This window comes from Thunnus maccoyii, chromosome 16 (assembly GCF_910596095.1).
Source record: "Thunnus maccoyii chromosome 16, fThuMac1.1, whole genome shotgun sequence".
Taxonomy (NCBI): domain Eukaryota; kingdom Metazoa; phylum Chordata; class Actinopteri; order Scombriformes; family Scombridae; genus Thunnus; species Thunnus maccoyii.
Genome location: NC_056548.1, coordinates 14,606,986 through 14,626,172, shown reverse-complemented (window position 1 = coordinate 14,626,172; position 19,187 = coordinate 14,606,986). Strand labels below are relative to the sequence as shown.

Below are 19,187 nucleotides of genomic sequence, written 5' to 3'. Positions count from 1 at the left end.
TTTTTTCTAAAAACTTGTACTTTTGTGCACCATCACCCACTCCGACTGACTGCTGCAATGTGATTGGACATTTACTTATCATGTGCATTGTTTATTGACGATATCGACGTGTGTGCGTCATGAGTTGGTTCAAGTAAACGGCGACATTAGAGAAACTAACGCACATGCATGATTATGTATCGCAAAAATTAAGAGATCTATATCTGAATTTTTCAAAAGCAAGCGGACTTGATGAAAGAGATTTCCACACACTTTGATCTATGCAGTATTCACTTTATTTTTGAGCTTTCGGTCTATCAGACCTTCATCAGAGCATACATGAAAAGCACGAAGACTAAAAGTGATGAGCATGTCTTTAACCCAGATTCTGTGTTCACCTCCACTGTGCCCTTGGCCTCAACCCTGAACCCTGACGAGCTTCAATCTCAAAATGTAGTCCACCACCAGTGCTGTACCAAGCTATGGCTACATGCCCTCCTCTCCCTACAAGCCACACTACTGAGTCTGAGAGCTGCTTTGTTTTTTTTTATATAACCAACATATTACTGTCCCAGTCATTTTCTATGGTATGCCTGTACTATTGTGTTGGTTACTTTTAATTTCACTGTGGTTGTCTCAAGATTTCAGGATTCAAGATTTAAGATTCATTTATTATTATCATTTTACAACACAGGATTGTATATTCAAATGTTGTTTGTAGTACCTTTATGCTATTCACAAAAACAGAAATTATATAAATGGATTAATAAATAATAAGTCTGTTTTTTATATTGGAGTGCAGAGAATGAATTGAGGAGTCTCACAGCCTGAGGAAAGAACCTGCTCTGTAGTCTGGTAGTACGACAGCGGATACTACAACAAAGGCTTTTTCTAAAATCAACAATCAGCTCCTTGGTTTTGTTGACGTTGATCAGTAGGTTATTCTCCGTGCACCATTCTGCAAAATTGTTGATTTCCTCCCGCTATGAACTCTCATTGTTGATCTGGCCAATGATTATGGTTTTGTCAGCAAACTTCTCACCATGTCCGGGGTTGCGGTCATGACATAAATAAGAGCGGGTTGAGCACACAACCCTGGGTTTGCGAAGACTGAGTGGAGATGGCGTCCTGTGTATGTCATCTCAGGTGTGTGCGTGCGTGCACGGCTCTGCACACCCCGTCTGCCTCTGTGTGTATAAGATATTTATCTCCTGAGTGCTGATTCCTGATAATGAATATGATGTAGATTTAGACTTGCAGCAGGATGTTTGTTGTTTGCTATTGTTTCATCTGCATGATTATGTGTAAATTCCCTGGTTCATAGCACATAGAACATTTTTTACTTGAGTTCTGAGATGTTTGAAACTTAATTCAAATGGTGGAGCAAAACTGAACCTATTGTTTGCACTCCAGTCTCATTGTGAGGAGGTAGGTCTTTTTTGATTTAAATTTTGTCAAAGGCCTCTTTTTACATTCTTGTCTGGAGCCAAACAGCTGTGCATAACAAGAGCTTGCACACGCTTGCACACGCTTGCACATGACTTCAGCTCATGTGGTGAAAGTGCAAGAGTGTGATTTCAGATGTCACATATCTCTCTCTCTGTTTTTTTTCTGTTTGTATCTGATTTTTTTCTCCCTCTCATTTTAACTATAATTAGTTTCACACATTCGTTCGTCACTAGTTCAGGGGTTGTTGTACTGACTCATTATTACTTTAGTCAACAATTGGATGCTGCTGTTACATGAGTATAACCAACGGGGGGTGCTGGAGTCAAGTGTCTGAGACCTGCTGGCGTCCTGCAGTGATGGCCTGATGTGTGTCATTACACAGGCACAAAACAGGAAAATGGGGAAACACTGAAATAGCAAAGTGTCTGTGATTGTCTCATAGTTAGATTTCACCTTCAGCCACAGTTTAAGTGTCTGAAAAGCTGCTTAATGGACTTGATGAAGAGTCAGCAGTGAAACAGCCTCCCTCATGGTGGTGGTGCGCAGATTGCCTGGTCAGATGGTAAGGTAGATCAAATGAGGTGGATCAGGAAGACTCAGTGAACTGTGAGGTGGACAGGGATGAGTGAGCTGCCTGTATTAATTGAAACAACAACGGTTTAGTTTTTTTTAGGTTTGAGCTGCAAAAGTGAGCAAAGTCCATGACAAAATCTTAATTTTACATTTTAAATTGCTGTGACCTTTGACCTTGCAAAGTGATACAAGAAAGTAATTGTTCATGATCTTAATTTTACAACACGCTATAGAAAAACACATCTATTTAATGGTTGAAACCCTTTTTTTAAAAAATTGGAAATGCATGGAAAGAAATGCATTCATAGAAGATTGCATGTCATTTTGCTTAATGTTTCATGTTTTGGAGACATGCAATCTTCTTTTTTGAGTCTTTTCTTGCATCAAGGTGGTGCTCTTAGTGTATACATGATGCCTTTTCAGGATTTAAATATCAAGGGAAATGCTCATGATGGAGTTTGAAATCCTTGAACATGATCATTGCATGCTGCGGTATTCTTTATGATTCTTTAAAACTTTTGCAGGATATACTATCAAATCTATCTAAAGAAAATAGTTCATATTTACTTAGTCCAAAATCTTAGTAATTTAGGACGAGGAAGTGTAGGCTGTATGTTGGACTGTATGCATGTGTGAAATATTATGCATAGTAGTATATGGTTTTTAAATAATATATTTCATGTTTTCTTTTTGGGACAAGACAAGAAATGCCACAAAAATCATCATAACACACGTTTTGGTTATTGTGATAAAGAAGGAATTTTAATCTTGTACGTACAGTATGTACAATATATTGTTCTTGGACATTCAATAGAGCCGAGTTTCAGTGCAGAACAACCTTTTAAGAGATATACTATATCTACTATGATGGAACACCTTGCCGTAAATGTGCTCCACTGCTGTTCAGAGCATTCTGTGCAGAGAAAGAGGAAAGCCACATGAGAGTGATCACATTTAAAGTTAACACGCTAACTAGAAATGCATCATTTTCTTACAGTTGTCTTAAAGGCACCATCATGTGTTCACAGGGCATTCTCAGAAGATCACATGAGGTTCGACCATTAAAAATCATTAAAAAAAATCCTGTCTCACTCTCTTCTGTTTTATAGCAATGAAGCTACAACCAAAAACAGAGAAAATTAAATCAATTAATAGCCTTAAAGCCTTAAAAGATAAATCCAGTAGATTTTGCAGCTTGGAGACAATGAAAAATGTTAAATTTGTTAAATAATTCAATTTCAATTTAAATAGTTTTGATTTTAGTGGTGACAACAGCGTATTGACCATCACCATTAAGGAAAATGCTGGATTGCAATGAGCCAAGGCCGATATTTTTAGGAGACCAGTGAGAATTTCTAAAGTCTTTGATTGTGTCGAACTCCTCTGAAAGTACTCCCCCACATCTTGTTGCACCTGATGTGCTTTGCTGTTTCTCTCCTGTTATGAGACGGAAACATGGAAACCTTCAGAAAGTTCTTAAGAAGAGATTTGACACTTTAAAGAAAGTAAGTCCATGTTCTTATTTCATTGTATATGCTCTTTGTTCAAATCCATCGTGTGCATAATTTTCTGGCGTCAGGAATTATGTCATCAAAAATAATCTGTGTTGACTACTTTGTATTAAAAGACTTGGAGTGCAATGCTAAAGCATAAGAAAACTAAACTATATGTAAGAGGCATGCCATTGTATGTACTAAAACCTTGAAAAATAATCTTTGTAAGAAGTGTTTGTTTCCTTTTGCTTAGGCAGCTCCGCTTTCAGAACATAAACAGCTTGTAGCAGAATAAAACTAAGAGGGGAAAAAAACACACACACATTGGTTCTATGAATTCAAACAAATCCAGTGATAATCTAATCTCCTTGCAAACAAACAAAAAAACGGCCTGTCATCTCAGCATCTCTCTCTTTGCACTGAGAGGGAGTGAGGAAGGTTCTGAGACTCTCACCAGCAAACAAATCGGAGTCCTCAGTGACAAAAGCAGCATCATTTTTATGAAGTCCAAGCTCCAATTTCTGCTTTCTCGTAGCCATTTTGTAGGTTCAGTGTTTGTCCTCCTCTGACCTCCAGGCGGTGGATCCTACCTCCCCTCTCTCTCTCTCTCTCTTTCTCTCTCTCTTCCTGTCTATCTCTCTTCATGTCTCTGAGTGTTTCTCTCAGATGATTTCCAGAACGTCACATGGCACAAAGCCTCTCTTCTTTCCACTCGCCACTCTGATGAAGCCGCTGTGTTCGCCCTCACTGCTCACACAAATCTGGCGACAGAAGAGAAAAGCAAAAATTAAGCTTGGAAAGTACATTTGACAAAATCAAGCGCTCACAGACTCACTCTTACTTTTCTGTACTTCTACTCTTAAGTTGTTGTTCATGGTTTGAGTTAGAACCCTCAGTTCCAATTAAGGGAAATCTTAATGCTACAGCTGCAGCTACAGTGACAGTTTGCTGAATGCCCTTTCCTGTTTAAAAATGACAACGTCCCTGTGCACAAAGCAAAGTCCAAACATTGTTTTCTGGGTTTGGAGTGGAACAACTTGACTTGCCTGACCTCAACCCCATCCAATACCTTCACGATGAACTGGAACACTGACTGCAGCCAGACCTCGCTGCCTAACTTCAGGGCCAAATGTCACTATCACTGTTGTGGCTGAATGGAAGTAAATCTCTGCAGGCAGATTTCAAATTCTTCTGGAAAACCCTCCACAGAAGAGGGAACTGGTTCTTGCAACATGTTGTCTTGACCGCATCAGAAATCAAACATTTTTATAGTTGTACTATAGCTTTACTCAGAGGTGGAGTGAAAAGCCAACAAGCATTTATACATATTCATACTATAATTTCCCTCACAGGGGATAACTGGCTCATTTTAAGACAGCAGTCATAGTGTTACACTTGTTTGTTCACATGAAGAGTGTCATAAATAGTTGTGTCATGAATGGAAAACAAGAACTAGGGAGAGACGTTGAAACCCTGGCTCCTTTCTCACCTCTGCATAGCTGGCCAATCACAGCACAAAGTGTTTGTGAATGCCAGCTTGTTCATTTCAAAAAGTTACAGAAATGGCTGTGCACAGCCCCCCTATCTGCTTTCAGAAAGGTATGGGAAGGGGGTTTCATGGGCATTTGTACCATTCGACAAGCATGTCTGAAGGAGTTTACAGCCACCTTAATGCTCAATGAGATGTTAAACAATCACATATGGGTGTAATGTTCCTGTTTCCACATACTTGTGGCCTTTATAGATACTATAATGTGAGAATATTTGGGGGGTGTTTTTTCACAATTGATGACTAGTAATGTGACCAAACCTTGATACTGATTTTAAAATTCTGTTTCTAGTTTATAAAGCACCGCATGGTCTTGTATGAATGTACTGAATTGGTTTTTAAATATGAATAAAGGATGGACAAAAACATGTGAGACAGATTGGAGTTTTTATGCTTCAAGTTGTTGAAACGACCTGCCAAAAGATTCAGTTATCAGAGTACCGGTTGATATCTTTAAATGTTAACTTGCAGTAAAACATACCTTTGTATTTTGGATCCTGCTTAGAATTTTTTTGTGTTTTTTATTTAAATGTTATTTCTTTTTGTCCAAAAGGACAAGGAACATATATGTATACAGGTATTTTTCATGTGTGTTGTTAGTCTACAACTATTTTACTGTTTATATTTCAGTTGTCTTATTATTAGCTTGTCAGTCACTTGTAAAGCACTTTTAACCGCACTAACTTGCACAAAAGGCACAACAGTAAGTTTGATTTGAATCTCATATCCCAAAATCAATACACTGTATGAATATATTGCTCACATATGGATTATTGCTTACCATATGATTATCATCAGGGTGCTTTCCAGCAAGGGGAGGGAATGTGGAGGTCAGTGATGATCAATAGGTCACAACTGTTCCATCTTTCATTGACCCTCATAATGGACTAGAGCACATTGTGTTTGCATGCTCGCTCTAACTACTCGGCTACATCTTCCCCTGGGTTTGTGTGACTGGAAAAGAAAGGCAGCAGGTCACGGACTGTTGTTGTGTTCAGTGGTTTCATCTCCATTGGGGGTTTGCTTACTTTAAACCTCCTCTGAGTCCCAACATACCCCGGAAACCATTGTGGGAAAAAGGGGGGCTGACTTAAGTACAGCCATTATGTCAAAATGCTAATTTACTGGCAACTCCTGAGAAGGATCCTTTGTCAGCCAACTTGAGTCGAGCTGTTCAGTAAATAAGTCTATGCGAGGGAGGAGTCGCTGGAGGTTAAGAGGCGACATGGAAGCTGCAGGATGGTATTAAGAAGGCTGAAGAGCCGCTGGATAATGTGAATCTCATGTGCTCTAATGGCTCGGGTGTGATCACGAATTAGACACAGGTTTAATGTGGAAATTTTAATGCCTGTGATAAAGGTCAATGCTTCACCGACCCACGATGAGGACGGTGTTCATCGGATCAAGCCTGCTCATGGCTGGTGTGAGTCTTTACTTAGCTAAATCATTCCTTCATGTGTTTTCTCGATGTGGTTTTACAGGCAGGAAATTTACCCCAACCAACAATCATACAATCATGCTATTTCCTAAATGTCCCTCAATCAGAGACTAAGAAATCTACCGTGTTGTTAACTCAAAGGACAAGCATTTTAACTTCATCTAGAAGGTTTTGAGAGGCTTTTGTGCTCGAGTTGGAAATTACTTTTCATTTCATTTTATTCGGCTCAGTTGCAGAATTCAAAGTCACTGACTATGTAATGCAAGAGAGCTGCAACATCATGATTGTTTCTGTGTCTTTCGTTGCCTTTCAGTAGGTTTTAAACCAGGAAGTTTCATACTTCGTGACTGAGCTGACAACAGTGCTCTTGACAGTGAGTGGAGCTTCACAGATAAAAGCTACAGACTCTCTCAGTGATGACAATGATTCAGTAGAGTCAGTTCAGCTTTAGGAGTTGGTGATAAAGATTAATTTTTGCTTATTGAAAACGTCGATTTTATCACCAACTGATTATAGCATTTTCATGTCCTTTAGAACATGAATACCTTTACTGGAAATGTGTCTAAATGTCTGACTTTGCTGCTCCCCAGTGGTAGTATCAAAAAGGACACTTTCACTAGGATTGTCTCATTTTTCAACCTACAAAAACCTGAGCCATAAAAAATACTTAAACATGATAAAACCACATAAAAATTCTACACATAGTGGCATCTTACATTTTGTTGAGCACCCTAATAGCTGAAAAAGATGCTCAAACACCAGCTGCAAGAGGTCAATACCCAGAAATGTCCCAAACAATCTGAATTAATCATCAATAATGAAACGAGGAAATACCAACAGAAGTGTGGAGTCTCCACAGATGCAGATATTAAGAGAGACTGCTCATGAAATAACAGAGTGAGGACCAGGGCTGTTAATATGTTGATTGACCGTGAGACGGACCAATTTTAAACTATCTATAGTTATACTATAATTATCATCATGATTAGAAAGCTTGTGATCATACAGTACCTGTCCCTCCTTCAGGGTGATCTGGCCTTGTTCCTTGCAACCGATAAACGTCCTGTTACACCTAAACACTTGGTCCCCAGCCCGCACCTGATGAGCGAAGGCTGCTGGAAAGAAACCCATCCTGTCCTCAATTACCCCCTGGACAAAATAAATATATATATATATGAATGAATCAAAAATGAAAACAGCTGACACATGGAAGGGCTGCACAGCACATAAGAGGATTACGACCTCATAAATGATTAGATAAAAGCCTTTAAAAAACAACAGTGTTTCTGTTGGTTATAGTACAAAACACGTGTATAAAGTGCTAAATCAAGTAAAAATATACAGAATATACCTGAAATATAGATATAAAAGACATACTATACTGTATGTGTCTTCATATACAGTACACATACTGTTTAAGCAGGTGTTGCATCAGGTGATAATGTTTGTCTCTTGACTCGTTAAAGTATCCATTGTTCAAAGATCAAACAGGCCAGATGTCTCTACAGGCTGTAGAAAACAACAACAGTGTTAAAATACGTGATGAGTTTCTTCATGGTCTGTTGGCAGCAGGCTGCCTCTGTACAGTCACGTTTTGGCCCTTTTGTCTCCCTAATTTATTTGTTGTGCTTTTCTGTCCTGAGGCGGTCTGTTGCTTTGCTCCTATAATTTACAGCTCGACTACTTCTAATTTATCAATCTGTTTCTTGTTTTCTGTCTTTGTAGAAAACACACATAAATGCAAACTGGCCAACAAGCCAATGTGCAAATATCTTTGAATTCAGCACTTTTTAAGGGGAATTGTGCTCACAAAACCAGTTCATTTTTATTAGGATGAGCCATGTCACTACTTAAGTGTAAAGTTGGTTTCCTTCTCACCTTCCACCAGTCATCATTGGTGTCATCAGCCAGTAAGATTCTGTCTCCCGCACTGCAATGTAGAGCAAAAGATAGCAGAAATCAGTCAAAAAGTGATGTTTTTGGGGGCAAAAATGAGCTGTGGGTCCCTGTTTGTGATAATTTAGTTAAACACAGTTCTTGAGGAATATGCACAATGTAAATGATGACACAGATATCTAAAAAACAGATAATGATGACCCACCTTAAAAGAAGAGTTTTAACATTTTCGGAAATATATCTTCTTGCTACGAGTTAGAAGAGAAGATAGATACCACTCATATCTGTGAGAGTGGTATCAATCTGCTCATCCAAAATGTAAGGAAAACTATTCCTTTAACATTGTGACTTAGTGGTTCATATTCACAAATAAAGTTGCAATAACTCAAATTACAACAACTGGCACAAAATAAATCTGGGGTTTTCAAGGTCTGGGTGTTTGTGGTTGCTGCCCTCTTTGCCTAATTTGTAATAATGCAAGAGTGAATCTAACATCTAAAAGTTACTGTATATGACCATAAGTTACTGGATGACAATGAGAGGAGCACATGTAGATGTATTCAAGCAGAAAAGAAGGTGTTAGTTTGCCATTTTTTCTCTGTTTTAAATGACATGTGATACAATCCTGCTTGTTGTAAGTAATTCTTCTTTATCAAGGAAATGCATGAATCATTGTACCCCATTGCCACATGTGCTGTAATTACTAGCATCTGTTCAAAGCCGTCAGCTAAATTTGACCAATAAAAATCAAAAGGACCTGCGCAGTTGAGCAAAATGTTGGTTTAGGTAATTTACCCTTTGTCTTCCCCTCTTTTGGTTCAGTTACAACACTGGCTGTCGTTTGATCACCGTGACTCAGAAAACACTGTTTATCGTAGGTGAGAAAAGCACGGCATCCGATGTCTTAACATCTTGTAAGGTGATGAAAACAAAGTAGATAGCCTACACGTTGTTCCAATTAGAAGAACAGGAAATGAACCGGATGAGCAAATACAATGCCTTCAAATCAAGTTAATTATGGAAAGATGAGCCATGAAAGTGAGAAAAGGGCCTGGTGAAATCTTTGGCCATTAAACAACAGAAAATGAACCCAAAAGTGAATACTTTGAATAGATATTTTAATAATACAACATTCATCATCATTACAATCACCACATAGTTGAAAGTAATCATGTAATCAAAGCATATGGCAGCAACTGAAACTAATCACAAAGCTGATTTTCTCACTAAATGAAAATGAAAACTGAACCTTTTGATGAAGGATTCCATTTTCCCCTCATCTTGTGCTTTTTCTACTACTGTTCAATGTATTGATTACTGTCTGCAGCGAGACCGAGGGGATAAAAATATTGCTGTAGGCTTTCATAAGACCAAAAAATCTGCTTTGGTGAGCTTTGTGCTGTATAGCAGGTATCAGTGGACAGGGAGTCCTCCAGAAGAAGTCAATGAATTTCAAATGAAGCCGGATGACTTAAGTTTTTCCTGACCAAAGAGAGAGGAAGGACCCATGAGTGTGAGTGTGTGTGTGTGTGTTGAGGAAAAAGAGCGAGAACAAGTGCACTCTCATATCCTCAGAGGATTTCTGTGCAGAACCAAGAACAAATGGATACTTAGGCTGAAGGACTCATGATGAATGCTCTCTTTCTCCAGGGTCTATTTCAAAGTATGCTGCAGATGATGCCCCATCAATCATGGTTAAGGCTATGATTTCAGATTATAGTCGATATAATAAGACAGGTTGGACATATGCAGCTGTGGCTCCTTTAAATTATTGTTTTCATGCATATAAAACATGTCTGTACAAGTAAAGTGCAGGCTGACAAAATGAAATACTTAAACCTGCAATAAATGATTTTTTTTACCACTTGGGGGCAGCAGAAACAGATACACACAAGGTCATCACCTTTTAAGTTGATGAGGCAAACTTGTTAGTAAAAATTAAAAATCAAAAAATATAGACTTTGTTCTTTTTTTTTTAGAAAATTAATAAAAGAGTTTGTAAACATGTTGTTTAAAAGGGTAAATCAACACTAAGGACAGAAAACTGCAGCGTCACAGCTCTCTATGGTTTGGGTTACTCATCACTCAGTTAGTGACGATACAAGAAGTGTTTTCAATTACAGCCAAAACCAGACCATAAAGAGCAATGCAGCACTTTTTTTGCCCTCAGTGACACTGCCTTATTTCTACATATATGTATATGTATACATCTCCACCCAGCTGAGTTGCAGTATAGTACTTATATATAAGGAACAGATGTAAATATTATAAATGATTGACGGCTGAATTCCATTTCGCTGGTTCAGTTTCAGTTGCATGCTGTCACACTGTCATGGCTTATTGAGACACTTGAATAGAATTGAGCCATCACTAACCTGATGGGGATTTTTCACAGACAGCTTTATTTATTGGTCGTTCTTTGAAAAACTTAAACTTATTGCTGGTGTTCATAATTGAATGGGAATCTACGTATTTGCCAGTAAAAATTCAACGTCTAATTTTAAATTTTAACCGAAATAACATTATCTGGCATCTGGCACACTGTTGATGCCTCATGGGAGCTATAAAGGGACTCAAATAAATTTTCCAAAAACTTTTCATCTCTCCCAGGGTGAATTCACGCAGACATGAGACTGACTGATATTTATAGACCATCAAAGCACACAGGTACTATAAAATGAGGCCATTCCAGAGAAATAAGTCTCTGAGGACCATTACCTAAAAAAAGAGGACGTTAATTAGTTCCTTTTGTCAATATATTGTATCTCTCTTGTATACTTTCACCACTGATGCTCTGAATAAAGTGATTATATGAGCCTATACAGGAAAAACACAGTCACACTAATTAACAGACAACTGGATTTCCTGGAATTAAAAAGCAGATGAATATTGACAAGGAACAAATGGCAAACAGACACTGACACATGGCAGCTTAAATTTAAAAGTAAATTATATTTGTGATCGTGCATAAAGTGAGCATTTCACTGTTTATTTATAGACCCACATGCCAGTGTGTGTGTGCTGCAGAGCTTAAAAGGTGAATTTAAGGCAACTGCAATTAGCAGGTGCAACATACATTATATAAAGCTTAATATTATTAACATTACAAAAGTCAGGAGGATGAAGAACAGGAGCCTATGAATAAATCTCAGTGGTTCTGGTTCTGTCACTTCAGCTGTGTGTGCATGACTGGCCTGTGCAATCAATCAACGTATAATGACTGTAGTTTAAATTAAAAATATGAGACAACAGCCCCTCCTCCTCATCATCTGTGTTGGTGAAAGAGACCACTGATGTCAGATGTAAAAATTAGTTCTGTAAATCATAATAATTAATAATCACCATTAGTAAGAGTAATAGCAGTGTTTAGGAACTGTAACTGTAACAAATTGTTTGGTTACAAAGATGAAATGAACAGCGTAACCTCTTGTGTTTTAGATCTCGCCTTGCAGGTGACCTTTTAGGGATGTACGTGTACGTTTGAATTAATCAGACACGATGGATTCATTTTATCTTGTTCAAAAGGTTTAAATCGAATTTCACAGTGAAGTTGAGTCGTGCTTACAGGAGAATTGCGATTGCAGTTCTTGAGTCTCTGCCTCTTTGTTTAATGTGTTTTCTCTTTTACAGAAATAATGTATCAAAAGAAATAGTTGCAGTCCCCGGACGGGTACTGAATTGAGTAATGACAGTGTTGTGTTATAGTGTGAATTCTTAATGAGAGTAACATGCGTGTTATGTTTGTGAACTAACCTCATCTCCAGGTCATGGCTGTCTTGGGGAGTGAAACTGAACAAGGCCACATAGGTGTTGAGCTTGAGGACATCTTTCTGTAGCTGGCTCTGCTCCAGCTAGACAAGAAACACACAGGAACATATGAACAAACAAACTTTATTTTCAAGAAATCTGACAAATACTGCCGGCGCACCCATATAGGCGAACTAGGCAATTGCCTAGGGTATGGAATCAAATAAGGGTCATTATTATTTTGAGCTTATGAAATGGTTTGTGAATGTGTAATAATGTTAAATATTTTATGCATGTGTGAAAACATTTTGTGCACACAGATATAATTTGCACATGTATAAAAAGTTTTTGTAGCTGTAGAAACATTTTGAGTATGTGTAATTAAAATTTGTGTTGGAATATTTTCCACAGTGAAGTTTCAAAAAGTCTGACAGACAGACACACAAATTTCCCACCTTTGTGTGTGACAGTGAAGTTACACGAGAGACTGACACACAAATTTCCTACCTGTGTATGTGACACCGAAGTTACAAGCTACATGCTACAAATTACAAGTATGAATTTTGACCCTGCTTTTACAGTTGAATCTGATTGGTCAAAGGCAGAGTCAATCTGTCCAATCAGAGGACAGATGATTCCGTTGCATTCATCCCCCTGCAGGTCCTGAAAGATGGATGATGGTGCAGGCTCTCCCACGACCCAGGTGGGTTTAATTGTACTTGAGGATGCCGTAGATAATAATGGTAAACATTTAATGTGTTGTGTACTTAGCTTGCAGTTAGTTCGCTGTTATTGTAAAGCAACACAGTTGTCCAAATGCATATTATCAAGTTCAGGAACGCTGCTTTATGTACCGAGAATAGAACAGTAATGTAGCTTTAGGATGTGATGATCCCTGTTGTCATCTTTGGTTTGCTGTGCGATTCACCTGTCTGTCTGCTCTGTGTCTGGAGGTGATCGTTAGCACAACCTGGAACACCTGAGGGTCCAGAGTGTTTCCAGGTTATTGAAGCCTGTCTGCAACAGACAGCTCTCTCTCTCTGACACTCAGCTGCCTTACTCCTGCAGCTCTCTTTCCCCTCTACTTACAAGCACCTGTTTGTTTTCGTTATGTTACTTTAGTTCCTTGTTTTTGCTTCCATGCACCCTACAACACACACACACACACACACACACACACACACACACTCCACTCATGCATCACACACACTACTGATACCACTGATCTCCACACTCCATACTGTAAATATTTAGTTAACTCTTTAACTAAGTTTGCTTGAATATGCTATGCTCTACAGTTTTGGAGACAGAGAGCGTTGTGTGTGGATCTGAGTTTTGGTTCTGGTCTGATTCTCAAAACTGGTACTGGTTTTGAGCCGTTCATTGCTTGTGCTCTCGTATCCTCGGTCGGTAGTGAGGAATGTGTATCGATTAAGCTGTTGCATTTCACAGCTTCTAAACACTTGTTTATTGTGAAATTGATACCGCCTTTTTCACCAAGGACAGAAACGGGGGATTTTGTACTGATGCAGGGTAAGGAGCTTGGCTTGATTCCTGTGCCGTGCCATAATATCGTGCTGATTGTGAGTTGGTACAGGGCATTGTTCCTGTCGGGGTCCGCCACGTATTGCCACTTGACGATGTGGTTATGATTTTGGGCAAGGTCTTGATTGGTAAGGCTATGTGCCGCAATCTCCTGTGATTATTTCCAAACCACCAGCATCTGGGGAGCTGGATGAGAGTGGTCGGAGTGATCTGGGGGTTTTTCCAGCCTGTGTTGTGATACATGCACAGAGCCCTAATGTGTCTGATCCAGACCCGTTTCAAGGGAGTAATGGGTGAACAGCCAAAGGGCTGATTCATCTGTCTATTTTGTGGGATGATGTTTTGCCAATTGGAAAAGTAAAACGTTACTTGTGGGTAATTTGTCCGGGAAGATTTGCTGGTGAGGAAGTTGGTACCCTGTGTTGGTGAATTTGTAGGGGAGGCAATTTTCAGATTGTTGTGCCAAGTAACTTCTGTGATGTGGTGTTGCAAACAGCACATGGTAGTTATGGACATTTGGGGGTAAAGAACGCTTATGACCATGTCCTTTGCTACTTCTTTAGGCCTCGGTTGAAACGTGATGTCTCTGAATATGTCAAGATCTGCCATACAAGCCAAGTCTCTGGGAAACCAAGTCAGGTTAACAAGCCTGCTCCATCTGGTCCCATTTCAGTTGTTAGCCAATTGTTACAGCATTTGTGCAAATCTGTGACAGCAGTGTGTAAGATTAAAGGTAGAAATAGAAAGGTGCCAAGCAAAGACGAGGAAAGCTCAACAGTTCTAAGTGTGCCTCCGATTTCTGCAAAAATGCCCAAACTAAGTTCCTAGTTCCTAGTTGGTATGTCACAGTTTGGTTGACGCACGTTTTGGCCACACTTTCATCTAGTGTCTGTCTAATGGAAACACTGAGTCACTGATGGTTTAGGTCTGTGACATGATTTTTTCTTTGTCTGAAGTGCTGGACTCAGGCAGGGTTTTCAATTCCGTCCAAGAGGCTTTAGACTTTGGAGAAACTCATTTCAGGAGGAGGTTACCCTGACACAGCAGATCTTCATCCTTTGTCGCATATGGGCCCGGGCTGATTAAGGGATTGCTTTTTGTTAATTATTTCCTTTTTGTTATTCCATCTCCCTGTCTTCTGCTCCCATCCTCCCTCTTAAATTGCTTCTTTTCAGGTACCTGGTTGTAGAGATGGGTAAGGGGTGGAGTGGGGTAATTTGGAAGTCTTCAATTGGATTTGTATGTGTGTTTTTTTTAATAAAAATAATAAATCAGTGATTGCGTTCTTGGTTTGCCTTCAGCCTGAAAAGTTCCTTGCCAGCTGCTATTTTGGTAATGCTAGCAGATATTTGCTAACATCCTAAAGCAACATTATTGTTCTATTCTGCATAAAGCAGCCTTTCCGAACTTGAAAATATGCATTGGGACAACTGTGTTACTTTACAATAACGGTGAACTGACTGCAAGCTAAATACACAACACATTAAATGTTTACCATTATTGTCTACAGCATCCTCAAGTACAATTAAACCCACCTGGGTCGCGGGAGAGTCCGCACCGTCATACATCTTACAATTCATGACCTGCAGGCGGATGAATGCAACAAAACTATCTGTCCTCTGATTGGGCAGATTGACTCTGCCTTTGACCAATCGGATTCAGCTGTGAAAACAGGGTCAAAATTCTCGTAACTTCAGTGTCGTACACACAGGTAGGAAATCTGTGTGTCCATCTCTTGGACTTTGTGAAATCTTACTGTTGAAAATATTCCTCCTAAAATTTTAATTACACATACAAAAACTTTTGTACACATGTGCAAATTATATCTTTGTGCACAATACTTTTTCACACATGCACAAAATATTTATACATCTGCAAAACTTTATTACACATTCACAAACTATTTCACTCAAAACTATCAATGACCCTTATTTGATTCCATACTAGGGCGGCACTTTGGCCATGAGCAAAATTGTGGAGTAACCAATAGCAGTAACTGCAGGCTCACTAGGCTATGCGTTCTGTAAGCACAATAAACTGCTGAGGAATGTGTCAATCATGCTGAAGGAGCAAGTACTCAAAAAACAGAGGGATTTGTTGTTGAGATATATTGATCCCGGAAGTGTTAGCAAGGATGACGCACCTTCAAGTCCACCACTGAACCAAGAGACCGCTAGCACAACCGTTGCAGCATCACAAGAGCAGGCACTAACCCGCCTTCAAATCTACCATCAAGTCCATCGCCATGTCAAGAGATTGCAAAACCATCAACCAGCATCTCTCCACAAGGAGAAAACCACTAGACGCACTCAAGTTCACCAGTGAAAAAGGGATGCAATCAGTTCAGTTCTACTGCTGAATACTGCATCCACCCCCTCACTTTGTCTCTAGAGATCTATCAATCAAATGGTTTTACCAGCACATGTTTTGGGGTTTATTGGCTTGACAGTGTGAATTTCATACATTTAATAATGATCTAAACTGAAATAATAGGAGAGTCATTACTCGGCAGTAACAATTCATCATTATTCTGCCGAATAATGCATGCACCCCTTAACACTCAGTAAACTCAGTTTATCAGCACATGCCTTATTTGATTGACTTTGACAGAGTGAATTTGACACCCCACATTCATTTTTCCGCATTTAAAAAATCTAATTTTAGCATAACTATCTGAAATTCTATGCTTGAAAACAAACTGACAAAGAACACCAAAGTAAATATTGAGAGCTTAATAACGAAAACCTTGTAAATTTCCGACCAATCGTATCAAGGAAATGCTACTACTACTGAGTCTAATAAAACATTGATGACTCTAAACATTCAAAAACTATTGACTTCAGATCATTTATCATCATTGATGAACCTGACCAGATTATATCGTTTTTAAACAGTACTTTGCCTTAAAAATCATTACAATGTCTGGTAGTTTTCCCTTTACCTGTGTGCGCTCCTGCGAGGTGCATGCAATTCTCTGCAGGCAGAACACCCACCTCTGAAAGGTAGCCTAAGCTTTATTTGCTCTCTAGTCCTTGTTTAAGTTGTTGATGATATGTGCTTGCGCACATTTCAAGTGTGTTTGATGCACATGAGAAAGTGGCGTATAGGATAGATTTGCACTAGTTCTAGGGGCTGAAATTGGATTATTTGGAAAATAGCTAAACATGTTGTCATGACTCTGCTGTAAAGATTTTGGAACCAAGTTATTGGATTTATTATGCAGATCTGTTTGGTGCGTTATTTGTATATGGATCTGGATCTTGTGTCATGCATATTTTAATGTTGTTGACGCTTTGAGCACACTAGCGTTGCACTATTTGCATTATATATATGGGATATTGGCCTTTGTGTGCTGTTGCTGGTATGGTATGTTGCGAATAGAGGGTTGGCCTAATAGTTTTTCGCCTAGAGTGGTAGAAGTGTATGAGCAGGTCCTGCTGACTAGTTAAATAAAGCTCCTGCACATGCAATACAAGAGCACATTTTACATTATCCCTTTTCTTGCTGTTGTGTCTTAATATAGTCTTTTGGCATACATATAAGCGAGAGAAGCCCTTGTTTACAGAACACTGATAGACTGAGGAGCTGCTAAAGTTCTTCTGCAATCTGTTCCTTTTAATCCACCATCAACATGAGTGGGAGAAACACGATCAGCAGGTCGGGTTTTCATGAACACTCAGGAAGTTAAAACAGGACAGAGTTGTGGGTGGAGAGGAAGTTGCCAGAGAAGTGTTAGCACAATTAGCAGCGGCACCGTTCTGGCGCTCTTCACACCTGGTCAGAGAACTGGTGGGCGTTTTCCTGTTTCATCACCAATACCTTGAGTCTGAATCTTGGCTGCTGTGTCCCTGAAATCCTTCCAAATGATAACTTATCCTGTTTCTGCATGGCGCCTGGAGGAAAATCATGCTAAAAGATATGAGAATGACCTTTAAAATACACTTAGGGCTATTTTTTGTGAGGCAGTGGGAGAATTTGGCTTTTTGTGGCGCTGTACAGTAATGAAGAAAAGTGTTTCTGGTCCTTTGTGGCTCCCCGAGCATCATCCACGTGGACTGGCAATGTGGCTGATGGATGAGTTCAGTTAACGACACCACAAGGCAAACTGCCTATGTGGCCTCTGGGTGAAAACAACAACATAAAGCAGTGGCAATCCATTACAGCTAACGAAGAGCTGTTCACTGGCCTTGAGAGGCTCTTAATGCTGTGGGAGCCTGGAACAGTGAATGAGAGGTTGGGCAGGCCAAAATAACAGCCTCCTTTGTAACTCAGTTATTGGTAAGAAAGCAATATGTGAAGAGAGGGAACATTGTTCAAAAGGAAAAGTGTAAAAAAAAAAAAAAAGGAAGTGTAAGAGCACTTTGAGCCCACTTTGACATGGCATCACCTTATTTAGTTGATATGATAAATGTGTTAACAAACAGTAGCCTTTTACACATGTAGCAAACACAGCATAATGTTAGCATTAATTTAGAGTTATGTTTGTTGCCATCTGGCAAAAGCAAGTCCAATATTCACTCTTCTTTTAGGTCTGTTTCATTCTCTACCAGCTCCCAAGGGAAGTATTTGGTGCTTCAGCGGCTAAATGCTCCACTGTGGTCACCAGCTAGTTGCTAACTTTGACTGTCTGCTCTTTCCTGCTCGGCATGTAGCTTACAGAGGGCTCATTTACATGCATTCATTTGATGGACGCTTTTGTCCAAAACAACGTACATTATTAGAGTTCTTTTCTGAAAACAGCTGTGCGCAGAGAGAGTGAACCAACAGTGAAATTGCGAGCCATGAACCAAAACATTGAGCTAAAAGATGCTAAAATACCATTACCATCATTACGCTACTCCTTTCACATACACAGTAATTTGATCCACTAAAGAAAAAAACATGGATAATTGCAGCTTTAAGTGGTCATTTCCAATACTTTTACTCCAATAAATAATAATAATAATAATAATGATAGTAATAATAAAAATATTTTGATGTACTGGAAATGAACAAAATTTAACTCACTAGACAGGAGAATCCAGGCAAAAAGAAATCCCAGTTTGAGCCAGACTATTATGCTGTCAATTGATCTCGGGGAGTTTAACACTAAACCTGAAAAGTGTGAACAGATGGCGATCCTGTGTGTGACTGCGTCTGTTCCCATTTGTGCGTGCGAACCTCTCATCTCCAATTGGAGGCTCCTTCTCTGTTGAAGAAGCGGTTTTCAAGCGTTTTTCTCTGCTCATTACCCCGCAGAGTCTCCATCTGTCTGTCCGCCAGCCTGAGCTAATGGACCTGTCAGCTGACAGACAAACGGCCTGCTGCCAGCTGTGCTCAGTCCAGCCTGATAACACCGCACAATACACTTCAAGTCTCTTCCCCGAAACGTACGGCTGGACTGCTAGATTATATTGTGGAGGAGAGGTGTGTGTGTGTTTGTGTGTGTGTGTGTGTGTGTGTGTGTGTGTTTTCCTTGTATGGTTATTTGTTCATTTTTATGTTTGTCCAAGTATCTGCTGTTCTTTTTCCACTGTTG

The 19,187-nt window shown here is 39.4% G+C and overlaps 1 protein-coding gene across 3 annotated transcripts in view; it reads right to left on the bottom strand.

Moving 5' to 3' along the window:
• Positions 1-2,741: 2,741 nt before the first annotated feature.
• stac (SH3 and cysteine rich domain) overlaps positions 2,742-19,187 on the bottom strand; it is a 44,178-nt gene continuing 27,732 nt past the window's right edge. For 2 of the 3 annotated variants that reach the window (XM_042389025.1, XM_042389026.1), the window contains 4 exons: positions 12,131-12,228; positions 8,360-8,411; positions 7,493-7,630; positions 2,742-4,255 (listed from right to left, as the gene is read on the bottom strand). In XM_042389025.1, the coding sequence (XP_042244959.1) occupies positions 4,157-4,255; positions 7,493-7,630; positions 8,360-8,411; positions 12,131-12,228 (387 nt within the window). In that variant the 3' untranslated portion in view covers positions 2,742-4,156. Of the gene's footprint in view, positions 4,256-7,492; positions 7,631-7,687; positions 7,991-8,359; positions 8,412-12,130; positions 12,229-19,187 lie in introns of those variants that run through there. The other variant, XM_042389027.1, reaches the window with a different exon arrangement.